Source organism: Lipophrys pholis (genome assembly GCF_963383615.2).
Source record: "Lipophrys pholis genome assembly, chromosome: 10".
Taxonomy (NCBI): Eukaryota; Metazoa; Chordata; class Actinopteri; order Blenniiformes; family Blenniidae; genus Lipophrys; species Lipophrys pholis.
Window position 1 is genome coordinate 9907021 of NC_137640.1, and position 21832 is coordinate 9928852.

Sequence of the window (21832 nt, forward strand, 5' to 3'; positions counted from 1 at the left end):
AGTGTTCTGTTCCACTGCCATGCATTTTTGATTTTCTCTTCCACAGTAAGTTGTTGTCCAGCAGTAAGTTGAAGGCCTCTAGTCGACACCTTAATTCATTACATTTATTAAAAATGCATTAAAATGTACATAATTGTTAAAAAAAGTGACAGTAAAATACATTTTTGTTGATAAAGCATTTTTGTAGTTAATTTTTCCAAATATGCGTTTAAAAAACATACAAAAAAAAGAAAATGACCAAATCAAACAACAACAAAGTGCCTCTAACAATTAGGACGTATAAAAAACAAAGGTAATTCATACATGTTACATCGATGCTCAGTGTTTCTACTCATTTTAATACCTTTCCTTGTATACTTTATTTATATTGGAATGATTATAGCAGCAATGATGACGTAAATATCCATTTCAATAATGTGTGATGATGTGGTAATAAAGTGATGAAGTTTGTAAATTAAAACTGTAGATTAGGAAAGTATAGATACCTTTACAATACAAACTCATGTTGAGATTAAAAAAAAAAAGGTATCCAAACATCTCACACACTTAAATAGAATCTCCAATCAAACTACCACTTGTAAATCACGGCAACAATATAAACAAGTAAACCGATTTGTTCCGCAGAGGGTTTTTAAATTAAAAAAAACAAACTTAAGGCACTTTGATCGTAACATTCATCTGACAACCTCTTCTTTCTGATGTTACATTTTGTCGTTGAAAGTCAAAATGATCTTGAACGCCGCGGTCTCAGATGTTGGACTCCAGTTGACGGAGGCCACCTCGCGTCTTCAACCACGTCAAAACTAAAATCACAGAATGAGCCACAAACAATGTCTGTCCTCGTTAGATCAGCTGGCAGCAGCTTTAGTCCTCCGTGTGTCTACAGTTCAGTCGCAGGGCCCCACTCAAAATCCTCAGCGTCCTCCTCATCATCATCATCAGAGCTGTCGCTACCTCGGATCTGTGTGCGTCTGAACTGGACGGCCTGGTGGTGATGTGCCAGCCTGGGAGAGAAGGACGGACAAGTTCAAATCGACTGTGTGAGACAAGTACGGCAGGAATGAAAACTGCACTCGTCCCACTGCTGAATATATGAGGCCAGAATGTGCAAAATGAACAGACGTGGTTAATATGCAGGTTGCTTGTGTGTGCGTCCATTTTGTTTGTTTTCCACTTTTGTCAAGACTTTGACAACAGTATTTGTTCTGCCTGCTAGATTGTTTACATGGAATATGCAGTATATTGTTATCATGTTAACCGTTACAGTGTTCAAATATGCTGCAGACAGCAACAGAAGACTTACACGATGAACTGAGGGCCTTTCTTCTCCTCGACCTGGGCCTGGGGCTCTGCTGCCTGAGCCTGGGGGAGAGGAGTACAAAACAACAACCCGATCACAAGAAAGGAAAACCCCATTTTAACTCGTTGGCTCATGTTAGTGTGAGAGGATGGGATCAACTTTCTGTCTTTATCAGACACCATTCACTTCAGTTCAAAATATCAAAGACTAGAACTTTCTAAACTTGCAAAATGTCCCTTAAAAACAGATTAAACAGTGTTTGGTACGTGACTCAATCCATGACATTTAGTCATATTGGTAACGCGTTTATCTTACTGAAACAAGGTCACATCCTATAAAACATACAGATCATTTTGATGCAAAACACTTCTATTAAAAACAACATGGCAGGGAATGCAATAGTTTTCATTTCATTTTAAAACCTTCGTGGATGTTTTCTACTTAGGAAACTCAAATTAATCAATGAATGACCACCGAATACATAATTCTTTTGTGTTTTCTTACATGCAGGACATAAGTCTAAACAAGTTTGAATAAAATGGAAATTAAAGTTCTTTTTGATATCTCTTGTATGTCAAAAATAGTGAAACTTCAATATATTTCAGATTTATTACACACAAACTGTAATGTTTTGAGCCTTCTTTGTTTTACCGTCATAATTGTTTCTCATGGCGGCTAAAATAATAAAATAAAATACAGGCTCTCCAAACACTCGCTCAGACATTTTCTCTTTTAACAGAGGCCATTGCAGTTTTAGATTGGCTTGCAAATTAGTTTATAATTATAAAAGCTATGAAATAACCCAGAGCACAAACCTGCTGTAGCTTCCCCTCGATGGCCGACAGGCTGGCAGGATGAAAACTCCCCTCGTCGTCTGAGGGCTCGCTCACTGCGTACCGGCCGGAGGGATCAGGAGGCCGAAAGTCCGGTGGTCCGTCTGACGGCGTGGCGGGCGCAGCGACATCGCCGGCACTGAAGTCTGAGTCTGTGAAGCTGCGCTGGGCGGGATCTTCCTCCTCTGCGGCGCTGTCGGATCCCCGCCGGACCGACCTGAGCTCGGGTACGTGCATCAGCGGTGGGATTTCTCTTTCATCGCGGTCGTCTGGTTCCATGGCCGGCTCAGAAGATCGGGCTAAAGCGGCTCCCATCATCCGGGTCTCTTCGGAGCGCCGGGCTAGGTCCTGACCGGGGTAGGACTCCTCCAGCTCCTCATTGTCGGTGTAAGCTTCTCCGTCCGTGAAGGCCTCTCCGTCAGTGTCCTCGAGGTCGCTGGCGGCACTGAGGTAGTCCGTCTGGGTTTGATCCAGGGCATCTAGATCCTGCTCTCCACCACTCTCCAACTGGATCAGGATTGTCAGTTGGAGAGACGCAACACAATCTTCAGAACATTTTCAGACCAAAAAAACTAAACATCTAATCAGAAGCAGCGAGTCGTTCCAACTCTGTCCCATAAAACACACCTGTCATGTGTCTCCTCCACCCTCATCCGAATAAATCTGGTTCTAAATGTAATGCCAAGTAAGGAACTTCTCTGAAAACGTCTTCCGTAATTCACATGTTGGCACCATTGTTGTGTTTCGTTTCATTTCAGTTTGGGGAAAGTCTGTGTTTTCCAGTTACCCTCTGAACTCTGTATTCTGGGTTGATTTTGTCCTCACTAGAAGAACTCAAGCAGAGACAGCATAGACGTCCGACCTGCCTGTGCACCTCTCAACATGTTTGTACTGTAAATGTTTATTGTACTCACACATTCATTTCTGGCCCTTCTTCATAATCACAGTACGCAAATGTCTGTGTTGTACAAACTGATAAACCTTGTCAGTGATTGACCACAGTGAGGAGTAAATGATCACTAGATCAGTATGTCATAACAAGTAACACGTACACATCAACTCATGTGAGGTATAGGAATAAAATGGTGAATTGCTGTTATTTACAGCTCTGTGAGAGCCTTAGTATTTATTTATAGACGGGCAGCACAACAGCAGCTTTTTCAAAGATGGAGGTTTCTTTTTTCTTTTCTATTCTTAATAGTCTCAATCTCAGTCTGCAGACGTTTCTTCCGGGTAAAAGAAAGTTTTTCCTTTCCTATTGTCTCCTATGCTTGTCCATATGAAATAATTGGGTTTTTCTCTCTATAAATGTGTGTGTGTGTGTCGTACCGTGACTTCAGACACCCAGACAGGTTTGGACTGCTGGTGACGGATCTTATCCTTTAGAGACCGATACCAGGCACTGGAGCCGGGCTGCAGGTCGACACGAGCTGGAGGCAACAATAAAATCAACAGTGCTGTAATACATCTGCAACACGTGACGACATAAATACACAAGAACAGCTTGGTGACCCTCTGTACTGCAAAATGTTGATCGTGCGTTGAGGTGTAAAATGATGCTGCAGACTTTGCTGAAGCAGGTATTACCTGAGAACAGGTGGCTGCAGTCTTTCCTCATCTTGAGGGCCTGTGCATACAGGCGTCTGGAGCTCTTGTTGGATTTGGGGTCGTATTCCTGCCTCATGGACTTCACGTCCTTCCGGCTGTGCGGATCTAAGAATATCACCATGGGGTGGTACTGGATGTAGTTGAGCCTCTCCACTGCAGTGGGAGTGATGTCCAGCAGAGGGTGCTTGTCCTGTGGGGTGGGTGGGGGAAGGAGAGAGAGAGTGAGACTTCAAAATAAAGAAAAAAAAAAAACAAGAATGCAGAGAAAACACAACTTTCATTATGAAAGGGAGAGTAGGTTTTTTTTCTTGCGCCGCTCACCTTCTCTGCTATTTTCCTCACAGTGTCCAGTTTAATAACCGTGGAGCTGCTGTCGCCTCCACGGCGAGGAACCATCTCTGTGATGATGCAACGGGGGGAAAATACGGTTCATGCGTGTATAGGAGATCGTAAGAAAACGCAAACAGTTCCATTTCCCCATTAGAAGGTCAGAAAATGTGAAAAAGGGGAAACCAACCTGCCACCTCATAGTCCATAGGCATCTCTCTGGCCAGCTTCTCCATGGCGATATCATTGAGAGGCCCCAGAATGACGATGGGCCGCTTAAAATTCGCTGGACAAACAAACGACTGACTGTGTTAAAAACTTGTTTGACAGGTTACACATAAACAACTGTGTGTGTGTAAGTGTGAACAAAACCCTCCAACCTTCCCTGAGCAGCACTCTCTCATAGGCCGGGAATTTGCCCTGAATGGTGAGCTGCAGCAGGTCGTCACGGGACCTCCGGTCATTCTTCTCACTCTTTTTATTCCCTCTGAGCCCCCGAAGTTTCCAGAATTCGGCCCTGGGCCCTGAAACCTGCCTCTCCCCGCTGGGCCGCTGCGCCTGCTCGAGGCGGGCCAGTTTCTCGGCTCTGCAGGAGAAAGATACAGACCGGTCAACTGAACTGTGGCTGCTGCTGCTGCTTCAACTTGACTTCTGCCTCCTCCTTCCTCACTTGGTTCGGTTGGGGATGGTGCCTTTGTCCAGTTCACGCAGGTCATTGCCCATGCGGATGGCCAGCCAGTTGCCGATCTTCCCACGATGCATTGTGTCCACCACCCTGAACACCTCCCCTCTTGTGAAGCCCAGATCGATGGGGCCCTCCGGCTCACGGTCGTAGTGGGTGCGGATGTAGTAGTTGTCTCCAAGGTTGGACCCGATGATCTTCTTATAAACTAAACAGAGGTAATGTCAGGTTGGTTAAGTAGGTCATGCGATTCGTCCCCCCCCCCGTCCCCCCCCCCTCCAGACACACTTACGGTCCATCTTGTTCTGCGTGGCGATTTCCACCTGATCTCCTGTCCTCACATGGAGGAGGAATTCCGCGGCTTCTTCTCGTGTGAAATGGCCAAAATCAACATTATTGACCTAAACAGAACAGAAGCAAGTTTGCCACACTTGGATGTAGATATTAACCCTTTACAGGGCTCTCACTGAAGCGCCAACTGAAAGTGGAGAATTTACAGGGTCAGATATTACCCAATCATTTTTTTTTTAACTATTAATTTCCATGTATTTGTAAATTCTCTTGGAAAAGTGTGAAACTGATCAAAGTATTTAATGATCTGCAGCTTAAAATGAGTCTCAATGCAGTATTTTTTTTATTAAATTTCTGGGAGAGGTTATAGAATCCTCAAGACCAGCAGTGTCAAACACATTTTAGTTCAGCAGCCACAAAAAACACAATTTCATCTTGCGTGGACCGGACAGGTATAATAGTGTCATGATAATCTTAAAATGTTAACTTTAAAGTTTTTCTTTTTTGTGGTGCAGATCATGCGTAATGAAAATTTATATATATATATATATATATGCAAAACTGACAGAAAACAATGTCAATATAAAGCCACTTTGAATAAAACTTTCTGTTGCGAAATATAGTGAAATATCGCTTTATCAATATACACTGATATCTCAGTGATTGAAAATATCAAGCGAATATCACTTATTTTATAGGCACTGTGAATAAATACTGTCACATTTTTTTTTTTTTTTCCCAGGCGAGCTGGTGCACTAATAACGTGTTGCTGTCAAACGAATTCTTGTTATTTTGGAAGAAAAAAGGACAAAGTTACCAAATATGGTCACTTACCTGATAAAAGGTTAAACTATGATCACAAATAAAAAGTGAGGGGTTGGCTTTTTGTGGTGTGTTTTTTTTGTTAAAGCAGTTTTGGTCACTGTGTTCATGTGCGTCTAAAACAGAGAAAATGGTTTATCCGTTTAATGTAAACTGGAAGAGAAAATAGTTCATTTTAACAGACCATTTCTGGACCTTCTGCTTTGTCTTGTATGTTTGATTTGGTCAGTAAATTCACTGCAAATAAGTTCAAAATTTATGAACTTCTTCATTCCTGAACAATACTGTGACATATTCTTTTTCACTATTGTGAGTTTCCAGGTTGTAATTATGTACAGAGACAGAATAGAGGATTTGGAACCATTGAAAGAGACCATTTGTTTATAATAAACACATTACTTTATTCAATTGTTTAAAGGAAGCGGTGGGCACAAATAAACGTGCTGTAACTCTGACACCGTTGACCTGATTCGGATGGAAACGCTGAAAATAAATCCGAGCAGCTGCACTTAAACATGATGGTTTCATCTATAACCCATCGTGGTGGTGAACAGAACCAAAATACGGAAAAAATGAATTCTCGCACTTCTTCCAGAACAGAAAAAAAAAAAAAAAAGAGCTTTCAGTGGTGCACTCTAACCTGCTTCTATATACCGAACTCAGCATTCACAGGACCTTTTCACTACCTCTAATCTCAATAGTAAAAATACATGCAACATCAGGTCACCTGCATGATCTGGTCTCCCTCTTTCATTCCCTGTTCGTACGCGGGGCTGTTGGGCTGAACTCCACCCACAAAGATACCGACATCGTTGCCTCCCACCAGCCTCAGGCCCAGGTTACGCTCCTTTATAAATGACACGGTGCGCAGATCAGAGCTGTACCTGGGAACCACGGAAAAGGAGAAGAGTCAAAGCGCTTGAATAAATTCTGCGGGGCGTTAACCAGCTCAGAAACATTCCCAAAAATAAAGAGGACGCTACTCACCCCGGATTTGACGACGGATAAGAGTCGGGAGGGAGGGAATAGATGGGCTCTTCTGTGGGCTTGTCTGACGGAGACAAAGGAAACAGTGAGAGGCCGATCTGGTGTGACTATAATTAATGGTCTGAAATGTTTTGGCATTTGTAAATCAAAACAGGAACCACAAAAGACACGTAAATATTTCTGTAAGTCGAACACTTATATCGTGCCCCTGAGGGTCCCTGGGGGTCTTACTGTAGACGGGAGGGTTGTTTTTCACTGGAATGCCCGACCTGCCGGTGCCGGTGCCATTCGCAGGACGGGGAACTCTGTGGGGGCAAGAGGTCAAGATTATCCTTTGCAGAACATGTCAGGACCTGTTAAATAATTTGTCTGAATAAAAAAAAAAATAATAATAATAAATAAATATATATATATATATAATGAGGTGAATAATTTCCTCCCGCTGTACCTCCGACGAGTGCCCTCGCGCTCTGAGCTGCCGGATCTCCTGAGATGTGAAAGCTCGTCTGACTCGGAGGAGTCTGAGTGAGACAACGACACGACGGAGACCGAGGTTAGAACCTACTCTAGTCTTTTGAATCTCCAACAAATACAGAATGAGGATCAGTGTGTGTGACGCAGAAGCAAACTGACCATCAGGAGGCGGCTTGATGGGCGAAGACGGGGCGCGGCGAGGGGCCTCCTGCTTCAAACCGGCTGAAGGAAGTTTCTCAGGCAGGACTCTGGAGGGAAGCACATAATAAAATATATATTAGCTAATGTCACAATGTGTCAGTACACGCGTGATATACACAGTTTGTATTTACATAAACGTGTTTAATCATGTGCAAAAGTTGAAAGGCACTGAGAAACTAACTCACTCTACACATTATTATTCACTATTACCGATTGTGACCATCAAATACAAAAACACTAGAGTAGAAACCAATAGAATGAAATGAAATAAAAAATAAAACACAAACTCCACAACACCACACCAGATTACACTAAACTAAATTGAACAGAATTCTTTATTGTTAGTGAATGTGCACAAAATACAGAAAATAAATAAGTAAAAAAAATAATAAATTGAAGAATACATGCTTCATTTTGTATGATGGACCGCTTTCCAAAATTGAATGAGCAAAGATAAGAATTACATTTATTAAAATAAGAGTATTACTACAGTAAAACACTGCCAGCTCATCAGAAAATATATGTAAAAAATGTGGTTTCACGATATAAATGTGATGAATTATTTGATAATATTCTACATATTCTGAAACATTAACTTGCTGCTTTTGTCTGCACTTGATATGACGGTTCATCATTTGCTATAAAGTCTCAATGGGTGACGTTGTGAAATGTGTCAGCTTGTTTTTGTCTGTCAGCAGTTCAAATTTGATATGAAGCAATTGTTACAGGAAGTCCAATCATGTGCATCAGAGCGCACAACTTGTTTGTCAAGCAGACAAACTAGTCGAACCTCCAGAGTGAAGTTGTAACTTCAGTGTTTCACTTTCTAGTCCTCTTTGCCTCACGTCCATAAGAAACCTCCAGAGTTGGTTCGGTTTCACGTTCCTATTAATTTGACGAGGGACTAAACTTGTCTCGTCCCCGTCAGACAGATATTAATGTAAATTGTGATGTGTCGAGCAGCAAAGCGAGTAAAAACGGCGCAAAGCATAAAGAACGCGTCTGACCTGTATCTGGTTCTGGATGTGTTGGACGGTAAGCTGTCAGTGGACACTCTGCGGGGGACAGAAGTGTAACTCGTCTCCGATTCAGACCCGGAGCGAGCTGTGGAAGCCAGAGAATCAAAGCCGTCATTTTAAATCAACCTCATACGTCAGCATGTCGAAAAAAAAACTTAAAATACACACATAAATTACAGTTTATATCATTATTACACGTCTTTTGTTATTCATCTATGATGGATGGATGTTTTTTTTTTTTTAAACATATCATTTTTATGTGTATGAATTAAGAGTTTTGACATGGTACACTACTTTAAAGAAAATCCTTTAAATGTTGATAGAATGTATAAAATGACATTAAAGTTATTCTCTAGAGTTTCTCTCTAAAATATGAGCTTCCAGTTATCTTCTCATCTCCTGAAGTGTGATTTTGTTGTTGTTGTATTCAGTACAAATAAACACAATTGTTTGCCATTTATAAATAACAAATAAGTTATACTACCTAATCATGTTTTATGTGACGGAATGATTTACCGTCATTATTTCAGAGGAAATGGGAAGAAATGCAGAAGTTACCAAACGCAGTCTATTGAGCAATAAGATTTGATTCTACCAGACGTTTCTAATGATCACGACAAACGGATTTATTGTGCGTACGCACACACACCTTTCGGAGGGGGGTTGCTGGCGGCGCTCCGCCGTGGCGGGTCCAGCTGTGGCTGCAGGGAAACATCTGGCAGGACTCTGGAAGAGACGAGAGGGAGGTGGGAGTGAGGGAGGAGGAAGACGACAAATCTCAGTTACGTTTGGCGAGGGGGGGGGGGGGGACCAGTGGCTGATATGATGATGATTAATGAGAGGATGAAATTGAGATATTCAATATTCACCTTATTATCTGAGGGAAGCGCTCTCGGTCTCTCTCTGATGATAAACTGCATTGTGACGGACTCAAACTACCCATTTTAACAGGTGAGTTTGCAGTTAGTTCATCATGTTCCAGAGTTTATATATATATGCTCTATTAAACATGCATATTTTAAAATGACCGATGAGCAATTCTGCAGACGTTTGATTTGAATACAGCTGCTTTGTTGGGAAGTATCCTCCGTTTAATCAACACTTACAGGGACATGTTCAATGAAAGTCGCTTTTATTTCATTGGTCAACAAATTGTCAGCACACTCGATATACAGTCAACACAAATCAAGCAAAAACAAAAGACTTGTAATAAAAAAGAAAAGAAGTGTACTTAAGGCACAAAAGAAGAGTAAAAACAACAAAAGCCACAAATCATTAAGGGCTAAGTTTCTGTTCTAAAAGCAGGCAAAAAACACATGATTAGCTATGGTTAAGAATGAGCGCAGTCTGGTCGGCTCACAGTCCCGTCCATGAGATCTCGTAGTTTCAGGTTGGGGGTGGGGGGTGGGGGTGGGGGGGGTGTAGAGATGGGGGTGGCCCTTCATCTGTACCTGTATCTGCTGAGGGAGTCCTGACTGTACGTAGTGCTTTGCCTCAGAGGAGGCGAAGTGACGCTGTCCGACTCCGAATCAGAATCTGAGGATTTACACAAAGTTTCTAATGTTACACACTTTGGCTTTAAATATACAGAAGAATAGTTTATTTATTTATTTTATTTTTTTAAAATCATTATTATTGTTACTCTAGAATGCAAAACACAAAAGCTGAAGGACAGTTGAAGGACTCCTGTCCACAAGGATTTCCATTGTTAAGGTAACTTATATCTGAATATAAAACTATAAAATGCTGAATAAAAAGGCTTAATTTTTAAGTAAAAATCACATTTATTTACACTTGAGGTTTTTCTGTCTCAACTTGTAAGTAAATCTGAAACTTAAAAACATTCTTTAAAATTAAGGATGAAAGGCATATTCACAGACACAAAGTCCATCGTGAACAAAGAGTAAAAGGGTTTTCCTTCTCGCACAAGCGTTGGTTAGATGTTTCCTTTAAGAACTGTCAAACATGTTTTCTTGTAGCCTCAGTCCTATTTGAGTTTTGACAACCGGCTCGTCAGCAAACGTTCAAAGATCAAGTAAATATTGTCAAAGAGGCCAAATACAAAGTGAAGCTTAAGTGTGTGTGTGTGTGTGTGTGTGTGTACTGACCTCGGTGTACGACTCTGACAGGCGAGTTCACCCTCCTGGGTAAGTCCTGGCGAACAGGGATGGGGGAGGATCTGAGCCCCGAGTGGGAAAGATCAGGAAGAACTCTGCAGAGAGAAATATCATCACACGTCAGTCAGAAACAATGTGACGGGGTCAAAGGTCACAGAAGTTCATGGAAATCCTGAAAAGATTGAGCTTTTTTTCTTTTTTTTCTCGAATCTCCATGTAGAAGCTGACAATCTAAACATCCTCTGTGATGAAGAATTTAATCTCCACGGTCAGTGAAGCGACGCGCGTACCGGTATCGTTCAGGGCGGGGGCTTTCTCTGCGCGGAGGCGGGGAGGCGCTACGGTCCGAGTCCGATTCCGACACGGGCTTGCGGGGCCGTGAGGCGGAGGAGGAGGAGCGAGGCGCCGTCCAGTTCTGGTGCACTGGAGAGGACCTGGGGTTGGGCAGGGCGGACAAGCCGGGCAGAGGTCTGCATTGAAAAAAACAAAACCTAAATGAATGCTTTCTTATATGATATTATTGGATTTTATATAGTTAGACTTTTGGATTTTATGAGAAAGTACACATTAACAAAGAAGGCAGGGATATTAAAGTACCAATAACGGGGTTACATGTATTAGAAATTAATCAGAATTTCCTCCTATATGGCAAAACATTTGTGAATTATCTAGTTATTACTATGTACAAAAACACTTTGATATTTGATTAAAACACTCAAATTATAAAGCTCAATACTGCTTTCACTCATATTTCTGATTTGTCATCAACACGTGTAACAGAAATCTTCACGAGGGCTTCAGAAGCATCCAGCCGAGCTCACTTGTATTTGCTGGAATGATCTCTGGAGTCTGAACTGACTCTCTCTCTCCGGACGGGCGAGGCACTGCGGTCAGACTCTGAATCAGATGGAGCTGAAGAAACAAGAAGCTTATATAGTAATCTATTTTAACGGAGTTGTTGTGGTGTATGTCTCTGACTTCATGCTTTGGGACTTCATACTGACCCCTGCGGGACGCATAGCTTCTGGTGGCGAGTGGCCGCGGCAAGGTGGAGCGCGTCGGTGAAGGATCCCGAGACTTGGGCGGTGGAGGATCGGCTCTGGTTCTAGGTGAGAGATTAAGAAAAGTTTAATTGAGAATTGTAGAGAGACGTATTATATCGTCTGAGTTTCAGCAGGTCTGTACCTGCGAGTACGTTTCTCTCTGGTGGGATGACGCGATGTCCTGCGAGTGGGAATGTCATCATCGATGTCTGAAATGTCTGTCAAGACAAAGAAAGTAATGATTAGATAATCCTTCAAAATGGACGATGTCTCTATATTCACCACTCGGTGAAGGCGGATCCCTCACCCTCCAGCTCCGAGCTGCTGTTCCTGCGGCGGTCGTCCTCACTGTTACGAGGACTGTCCTCCACCTCTGGGATGCTGACCAGGAACTTGCGGTCGTCCCTCAGGACGGTCATCGTCAGTTTGCCCCTGCTTTTCTCCACCAGGTGCTTGGTCTCCAGCAGGGACAGGTTCTCCGTCGTCATACCATTGATCTGTTCGCGCGGAAGAAATCGTTCAACACACAAGCTCAGGTGTCCTGTGGTGTCTCCACAACTTAAGAGGCAGAAGTCTTCACCTTGAGGATGAGGTCTCCCTCCTGCAGCGTGCCCTCCTTAGCGGCGAGGCCCGTTTCTGTCATGTGTTTGATGAAGATCTGACTGCCCAGCTTCAACCCATACTCTGAAAAGAGAAAGGCAATAAGAGCTTTGTGTTCTCTTTGGATAAAAGCTGCTAAACTCAGATCTTTAGTCTTTTGTTCTGCAGAGCATTAAGAAACGCTTGGAGGGGAAAAGGAGGAATAAAGAACACTTTTTCTCGTGTCTGAGGTCTCACCGTCGTTGATTTTCTTTTTGACCAAAGTAGTTTTCAAAGGTTTCTCTGCAAAGTTGTTGTGCGGCAGCCGTTTGTAGCCCGACGAGAACAGCGGCAGTGCGTTTCCGTGTCCGTTGCGGTCAGGCGAGGCGCTGCGGGCGCGGTACCGGTTGCGGTCTCGGTTGTCGCTGCCGTCAGAGTAGCGCCGTGTTCGTGCGGGAGGGTCGTAATCCAGCAAGTTGGAGTGAGACGCCGCCCGGGTAGGCCTGTTGGTTGTTGCTGGGATCTGGATCTTTCGAGGGCGTTTTACTGTCTGCAGGAGGCAAAACGGGCCGTGAGGTTTGAAGAGAACAACTAGTAAACAAAAACAAAGAGAATTCTAGCTGGAGCTTCCCACTTACTATGTTTGCAGTCTTGCCACATGTCTTGAGGGTCTGAATGGTGTAATTAGAGTGGACATTGTCCATTGCCACTCCATTGACCATGACAATTTGGTCCTTGGTGCTGCAAGGCAAATAGGTAAACATGTGACTCTGTAATTGGACTAATACACCTTCAGGGTAAATAAACAGACAAGGCGGTCATGTGTCTTTTTATTGAAACAGTAGAAAAAGTCCCCATGTGCATTCAGTATATACCACAGGTGTTTAGCTTACAACAGGCGTCCCATGGCTGGTCCGCTTGGCAGAACGTCCGACACCACCACGGCCGTGTCCCCATTGTCCGGGCTCGGCTTGTCCTTACCTCCAGATATGGCAAAACCAAACCCAAGTTTGGGATCCTGAGAGGTTGAGATTTAAAAAAAAAAGAAAGAAGAGAGAGCGAGAGATCAGACAGAGAAAATGATAAGTTGTGTGTTAATGGGCCTGAAAGAATGCAGGAGAGAAGGTGGGCAGAGGACGATATGAGCAGACGCGGGGAGATTCAGAGGACAGATAGAGGAAGACGGCGCACATTCCACTGGTATTCACTACGAGGCTGGAGACGACAAGCCGGCTGGAGCTGAGGGGTGCAGCAGGGTGTGTCACTCCGAATTCCTGTCACCGTCTGGGCCGTGAAACTAAAAAGGCCTAAAGCATGGTCCAGCTCCCCGCTGGAGAGTTCTTCACAATGCCTCCCGACACTAGGGTGAAACTCCCCCTCTGCCATAAACCGAGGCTCAGTTCTGCACTCGCGCCAGACGAAACCCACCGAAGATACCCAGTCTGAAATATTTACTGTATCCTAGTTTGTTTTTAAATTTCCTTTCAATGGAAAAAGGGGTGAAAAAAACAAACAAACACAGTGATCACTTACTTTGGAAAGAGTAATTGTGTGTTGCTCCCATATTGTGAGCTCCTCCATACCTGGTTTCTGGAAGAAAAGAAAAAAAAACACACACACACACACACACACAAAATAATAATTAAATCATTTAGAAATAAAAAATGTAGGTCAAATATGTAATTATAAATCAGTCCAGTCATATCATCTAGGTCCTTACGAGGATAACAGCTGAGCCGGAGCCCAGCAGGTAAAGTGTGTGTGTGAGCGTGTGTGTATGTGTGTGTGTGTAGTGCTGGACGTGATGTCAGCGTGCTGGAGCCTGCTGGACCGGTCTGGAGGAGGAGCCACCTGCTCCGTGTCTACACGCTCCTATAGCTTCAAGCTGCTGACAACACACCACATCTGGAGATGGTTGGCTGAGCGTACACACAGAACAGTATAGATAGGGGATTGTTTAAAAAAATATATATACTGTGTATATATATATATATATACAGTCCAGTTTGACTTTATTTTCAAAGTAACTTAAAAGTCTAAATGTTATTGATTAACCAAGATATTTTAATGACAGTGCGTCCTGTAATTGCCTGAACAACACAGCATGCTTCATCATTTGTAGATGTGAAAATGTAAACAGCCACAGTGAAGTATTTTTATGTCTGGTTTCATTCAGCACAGTTCTACATCCCATTCCAGCGCTTTGTTGTGAAAAGATTTACATAGGCGATTCGAGAACACGCCCCCATCTCTACTCGCTGCACCTACGAGGCCGCATGCCTCTCGCGGTTTCCATTTTCCACATACTCGCTGTCAACAGGATCCAAAACAAGAGGGTGGACAGCGTCCTCCAGAGTGAGGAGGACACCTGGTGTAGTACAGTAGGAACAAGTAAAGCCAGATAGTCTTGTGAGAGGGAGGCATCGTAGCTTTCGTCAGCGTCACAAGCCGATAAAAATGTGGTTGAAAACTACCGAAGCACATGTCGGCCACACAGCGACGTGTACCTGCACACTGAAACACAGTGAATTACATTTTCTGCTCACTGACAGCAATCCTGTCACAGCCTCACAAAACCTGTTCAAACAGCACAAATGTCCCTATAAATTCATTCGATGTGGTCCTCTTGTGACGGCGAATTCAAGCGGCGTCACTTTGATAAGTGTAAAACACATTTTATATGAACATATAATGCCGACGCAAATGACAACTAATGAGCTGCGTGAGACAGTCAAACAGGGTTTGGATAGCATCAGACGGGTCAAATCGTCAGTGGAACAAGCCGAGGTCGAGGGCGGGGCAAATCCCCACCGACACAACCTCCACCAGGAAGTCATGGAGCCTATTTAACTCAGGATGCACCTGAAGGCAATTCAACCGTTTTTTATTTCATATTGTAAGTTCAGTCTGAGCATGGCTGGCAGACCATATTTAGGTCTAATAAACAATATCTGTTATGACACATCATGTGTGGCGTTGCTGAACCCAGAACAACCCTGGTGACCCCGTGCACTGGTGCCGCCGCCACCCAGATCGAGCAACATCAGCCAGCCACGTACACACAAGATGGAAAACACTAAACAAATCAACCTTACAGGTGAAGGCAGCTCAGTGGAGGTGTACAGTAGGAAACCTGTGATGAGTTTATTTGACCAAGTTAATCATAAACTAAAGTCTCTGACCTGGTTGTTCAAACTAACAGCTTGCTGTGGAGTTTTTTTTTTTCCTCTTTGTGCCAAGCGCCTATTTGACCCTAAAGCTCTAACCTGACCTGACGCTGATACCTCAGGCTGTTGGTGTTCGCTCCTGTAGCTTCCAAACGTTTAGTCTCAGCCGCTGCAGGCCACTGTGAAAAGACTAGGTGCACGACTGACTGGTTTAGATGCATCAGTTTACAGAGGGCTTGCTGAAAGGATGAAAGTGATCATGCAGAAGCTTATTTAAACAATCTTTTGAAGCAACGATACGACTTCGACGTGGAGAACAAGTCAGGATGAGATAAAGTAAGCATCTGTTTCTCACATTGACAATACATTAAGAGTATTTGCAAAATCGCCTCATGTTCTATTAAAGCCTAAAAAAAAAATTGTCTTTATCTCAGTAACAAATTCAGTGAAGCAACACTACGGCGGCAAGAGTTAAAATTAGAATCAGATGTTAGAAGAAATGAAAATCCAGAAGTCTGCAGGTCTTTCTGACCCTCCTGCAGCTTCAACACCCAAACAGCCGTGGTGTTTCACATCCTTTGTTCACGTCGGACTGCGACCCTGCTGTATTTACAGAAATGCTGCTCAGATCCTACAGCGGGGACTCGGTTGTGTTTCTGCCTCTCCACTCACCATTTGGTCTTTGAATCTTACTTCCATTTTCCCACTGGGATTTCTATCCTGAACCAAACACCTGTGGGCTACAGCGCTGAGTGAACAGTCAGCTCTTTATGTTCCATATGACACCGGCGGCGGCGGCAGCCAACAATCACAGATCCGCAGTTTTCCCACTCAAGTTACTCCCTGCTCCGAACGGCTGTGTGCGGACGCCGGCTGCCGTAAAAGCAGAAACTCGATCTCGCTGCTGAAATTATTTGCAATTTGACCATCTGGGGTGTTTCTCTCTCGGCAGGAAGACGAGGGGGAGGAAAAGCACCTCACCTGGAGATTACTCCTCCCCCATCAACCTTTGCCCGCTCAGTCAGTCTCCAGTGCCCCAAAGCGAAGGTGGATTTAAGGTGGAGCTTTAAAAAGCCACACAGAGCGATATCAGACCAACAAAGTGCCTTAAACAAGACGGCATACAGACATGCTCCAGCAATACATCCCCAAAAAGTGAATATCAGTGGAGAGTAAGTTGTTCTTTCAGGCATTTCTAGACTCAAAGTCTAAAAATCCTTTTAGTTGATGTTCTATGATAACTCTTTGGTCTCATAAGATATTCTAATATTTTCAGCTACTGTGTTTTGATCGTGTTTTGAATTTACAATAAAAAACAATTAAACAATGTTTGAAATACGTTTTGTTTAATGCATCTAGAATATATTGAAGTTTCACTATTTCAATCCAAATGTATTCATATGTAAATATCATCCAGCTGCAGACTAAATACTTTACTCTGTGTATGTAAAGTCGTGAAAGACCAACAAGTCGTCAGGTGTTGCAACACTTATTATAGACATTATTGTATAAATATTCTGCAGCAGCATGTTAAAACTAAAGCTTGGATGGTAAACGTATGTATAGGCTTACTTAACAGGACACATTTGGTGCGTTTATGTTTTGTTTTCCCCACCTAATCAAATAACACCTTGATATTAGTCATTACAATATCACATAATTAAATTGAATAAACCAAACTGTTCATACCAGATGGTGACAAACATTATTGAGCTTTTCCAAGAAGAACAATAATGCGCTCTCGCATCTAAACACATAAAACACATCAAAAAAAGAGGCACAAGGATTCAATTATGTTGTCTTATTGTGGCTCAAAATGGTGAGAAGTGGTGTGAAAAGCTATAATCAGTGAAATACAAAGTGCAACCCTCTGTGAATTAAAGCACATTAATATTACTGTTGGTTTTCTGTGATGGGGGAAACAGGAACTACAGGCTGATCATGTGCAATCCAAATAAATCCAAATGATAACGTCTCGCTACGCAGGAAGCCTTCCACTTACAGGGACCACGAGCAGAGGTGGAGGAGGCTCGGGGGGCATCGAGCCAAAATGCTTCAGCAGTTTAATCCGCTGTGTCAGATTCATGACGAGAACGGTTCTGCGGTCTCCTTCTCCAAAAAGTAAAACGTCCCGCTGCAGGTCAGTGAACGACCTTCTCTTTATGTCTCAGACAGACATCAGCACACCTTCAGATCCCCCCCCAAAAAAGGAAAAGAAAATAAAGCTGCCACAGCAAAAACAACCTAAACAAAAAAGTATTGTCTGAAAGTCCAGAGAAGCTAGAGGTCACTCCCTCGCCTCAGGCAGATGAGCTGTGCGTCTGGAGCTTCATCTGGAGAGTCCAACAGATCCACTCGCTGCCACTGTCGGTGGTATGCGTGGTTAACTTTCCCACAAGGCAGCGGCGGGCCGCTGGCTGAGTTTCAGTCTGCTGGGTGCCATGGTTACGACGGAGGAATGAGAGCGCCGGGCTGTTAATAATTGATGGGGTGTTTGCTACTCTGCAGCTTCTCCCGCCCTGAGTCACGTTTCCTGGGCTCCAGCGGAGGCCCCGCCGAGGCCGAGGAGGATCAAACCCGGGAAGGTTCCACGCAGGTCTCCGCTTCAGGGTCATCCCCGAGACTCGCCCCGGAGTGTGGGCGAGTCCGTCTGACCGTCGGTGCCCTGCTTCCTCAAGACAGCAGTCACAGTGACCTGCAGGCAAATGATTCAGAGGGAGGGGCAGTTTGTCTACCTAAAGAGTGACAGGAACCAAACTGTTCACTCCCTCGACCACAGGACCGGCCACTGTTTACCAACCAGCACCGGGGGTCTGCAAACACCGACTGGAGCCGAGTGTGACTCCATCCCGTCACTAAATTACATCAAGAATTAACTTAATAATGAATAATTAGAATAAGAATAATTAAGATTCAAGCAAAAAAATTGTCCTTTCATTTCACAAATACAACAGCTGCTATATGCAGAGCAGACTTATATTTAAAAGTTTATACGTGCTCTTTACTATAAGTTTATGAACGTTTTCTGGCTTCAGACAACGCTCTGATAGCAGGGTGGAAAGAAGAAAATGCTGTTTTTTTATTAAAAAGGCTGAAGATCCTGTCTTGTACTCTACAAAATATTGAAAAATCGTTTTCAATCTCAAACCTTCAATCAAATACTTGATGCGACATCGGCGGAAACTGTTTCACGATGTACACGTTTTATTTACCAAATATATAAACACACAATATAGTTAATTTTTCAACAATATTATTATTTCATCTACAGTTTATTGTTGTGTTGATAGTAGAATCTCCAACAGTTTGAGAACCAGAGGAAGCCCCGTAACAGATGTCAGGTCCTGGCCTCGGTTCAGCCGCGTAGTGCATTACTCATTGATCCGAAGAAAACATGGCCACCAACTACTATACTTACAAGGTCCAAGCACTCAGCTGAGGTGTATCGTCCCCCCCTCCCCCCCTCTCGCTCGCTCACTTCCTCCGGTTGGCTGCCTTCACATGCAAACTACCGGCTCTCCTCTCCAGAGCTCCTCGTTTCAACAGGACACCATTTAAATGAGCAGCTCTAATAAATATTAATGACTGAAGGAAGGAGCCTTGGACGGATTTCCAAACGCAGCATTTAGAGGGTGACGAGGAACAGCCAAGCTTCTGAGGGTAAACACGGGAGCTTTGCAGGACAAATACTGCAGAGGCCACAGAGCGCCTGTTATTACAAAGATCAGAGGGCTGGAGCTTCCGCTCACGGCGACTTGTCACACACACACACACACACACACAAACACACACACGATTCCTCTACAGATTCCTCGGTACACAACTGAAGTTTTCTTGTTTGGACCTTTTCCTGAATCACACATTAAGCCAGTGGTTTTCAAAGTGTGAGTTGGGCCTCACACGACTGGGACACTTTAGAATTTCACAATAAAAAAAAAAGAAATCTGGGGGTCAGAGCTTGGCCTTTTTCTTTTTTTTATTATTAAAACACCCATTATTAGGTGTGAACTTATTCTAGTTGTATTAGAAACAAATGGAAATCACAAAATAAACTTCTGAGAGAAACGATTAGCTGAAGATTATTTATTGAGATTTTTAACTAAAAGCTTCTGACGAGCGCCAGAAGCCAAAGCTTTCGTTCAGTTCACCTACTAATTTATGTGAGAGTTTGGGTGGTGGGCCCGGGGGGACACAAACACGGATTAACTGACGCCACAAAAGAGGCTGGTGCTTGAGATAAATAGATTAACAGTGAAATGTAATAGTACAACAACCTCAAGCATAATATGCAACATCATGAGCACCTTTTATTTTATTATATTAGTGTCTATGATTGTTAGAAGTGTAAAAAAAATCAAAAAATCAATAAGAGGAAGTTGACATGAATTATTCCAATAATAAATGGATCCATACAACAAACGGTCACCTGAACCGCCTCTGTGTGTCACAGTTCTCCGGTTCATGTGCCGGACAGAGCCGCCACATCTCGGCAGCACATCAGTAGGAGGGTCCACGACAAGGCCGGCACCAACGCTTCGCTTCTTCTGACCGATTTCTGAACATTCACTCAAAGGTCGTGCCTCCTCTCTATAAAACCAAAGGTCTCAGAGCTGCTCGACAAGCTCTATTATGTCTAAAATAATCCCTCGCAAACAATCGTTCCACATTAACAGAAGAATCTGTAAAATGACATCAAGATGAAATTGAAGTCTCTTGTGCACAGAGAATGAAACCATAAAGTAAAATCTTTCTTCCCAAGTCTCACAGAACAAACTGTTTAAAAGATTAAAAGCAGTGCTGCTGCTGCTGCTGCTTCGTCAGGAAAAACACTCCTGGGATTAAGTCACGCGCAACCAAGAACTGTAGAAAAGCACCGGTCAGTTTAAAACAAGCTCATTAGTCCCATGAAAAACAATCACAACTGGACATTTGGATATTTTCATAAAACTTCCTCCGATCCTGTAGACGGGCCACGAAAACTGGACTGGGTGATTTTTCCCGTTTTCAGATGTTTTCAGTTTTAAAACTGTTCTGAAATCAAGTTTCTTATTTTTGTTATACCAGTTTCATCTCTTCCCTCTCGTGTTACACTTTAGTATTTCCTAAATTCAATAGTTACTTCACTTAAATCCTAATAATCACATTTTATATAGGTCATTAACTGACGACGTACTTGGCATTGCACAAATGGTCTGGGACTAACCAGGGTTATTAAATAAGTTTCCTAAAGAACAACTGGTTCGTTATGTGAAATGATTCTCATTAAAAGCAGTATAGTATTAAACTGAACCGCTGCACGCAGCTCTGCAAAGACTTCCACGTGAAAAACTACGATGAAGAACTCTACATGAATATATCTCTTATTAAAAAAGCAGCATGTTTCATTGCTCCTCTGCGTCAGTCGAGTTAATATATTTGTTTGAGGATGTGTAAATGTACAACCGCATGATGAACCTCCAGCTGAGGGGGTCGAGGTCTGGCTCGGCTGGATGTTGATAAAAACGATAGTAGAGACATTTCAACTTGATTTAAGACTTCGTGTGTTTGTCAGGAATCCTCCAGATCAGCGAGGCTCCGGTCTGAAGAGAGAAAACACCTGATCCGGCCTTTGGTCGAGCGGCTTATCAGTAAATACAGCGACTGGGGGTCAAAGGAGACGACCAGGAGGCGGCTGGGGAATGTAGTCGAAACTACTGTGAAACTCAGGTGGCAGGCAGGTAGAAACCTGCAAGTGTGGCAGAACCAGTAAAGCCAGGAGAGAGAAAGTGAGGCTCGCAGCTGACTGACTGACTGACTGACACGCGCGCACACGCGCGCACACACACACACACACACACACACACACACACACACACACACACACACACACACACACACACACACACACACACACACACACACACACACACACACACACACACACACACACACACGACCTTTATCATAAAGCACAACATGACAGCAGCTCTATAATTCCCCGATCAACTTTCTGACTTGTCATCATCTGAACCTCGTTGATCTGAAAAGGCTCAACATGGCTGCGTCCCGGCTAAACACCGTTTAAGTCTTTTAATAAAAAGGTTAAATGGCTTTAATTTAGACAAACACGCACAAAAGTGTCTCGTGTTTACAACAGTGAAAGATTAACTTTGCGTCCAGCTTCAATTTGTCTCCACAGCACTGATGGATGTAGATTCTACCTGTGACCAGGAAGCGGTGGCACAAACAAACAAACAAACAAACATACCTGTGTGACGTTTTTCTCTGTGGCCGAACAGCTCGCGCTTTTCTCCACACACACTCCTGCTCCTCGGAATTTCACTCGCTCGTCGCGACTGTTTCTTTACTTTGAAAAGTTTCTCCTGAATCTTCCTGAACAAAA

The 21832-nt window shown here is 43.4% G+C and overlaps 1 protein-coding gene across 1 annotated transcript; it reads right to left on the reverse strand.

Moving 5' to 3' along the window:
- Nucleotides 1–65: 65 nt before the first annotated feature.
- On the reverse strand, nt 66–21832 carry tjp3 (tight junction protein 3). The gene is made up of 30 exons (XM_080472714.1): nt 21698–21832; nt 13817–13873; nt 13177–13301; nt 12922–13024; nt 12542–12833; nt 12285–12388; nt 12012–12201; nt 11847–11922; nt 11666–11766; nt 11483–11573; nt 10952–11131; nt 10653–10756; nt 9996–10080; nt 9194–9270; nt 8533–8629; nt 7484–7572; nt 7299–7371; nt 7082–7155; nt 6851–6914; nt 6591–6747; nt 5043–5151; nt 4739–4958; nt 4449–4654; nt 4259–4354; nt 4063–4139; nt 3721–3931; nt 3463–3563; nt 2116–2640; nt 1304–1362; nt 66–1004 (listed from the first exon to the last, which is right to left on the reverse strand). The coding sequence occupies exons 2-30, from the start codon at nt 13862–13864 to the stop codon at nt 881–883; spliced, it is 3858 nt and encodes a 1285-aa protein (XP_080328840.1). The 5' UTR covers nt 13865–13873; nt 21698–21832; the 3' UTR covers nt 66–880.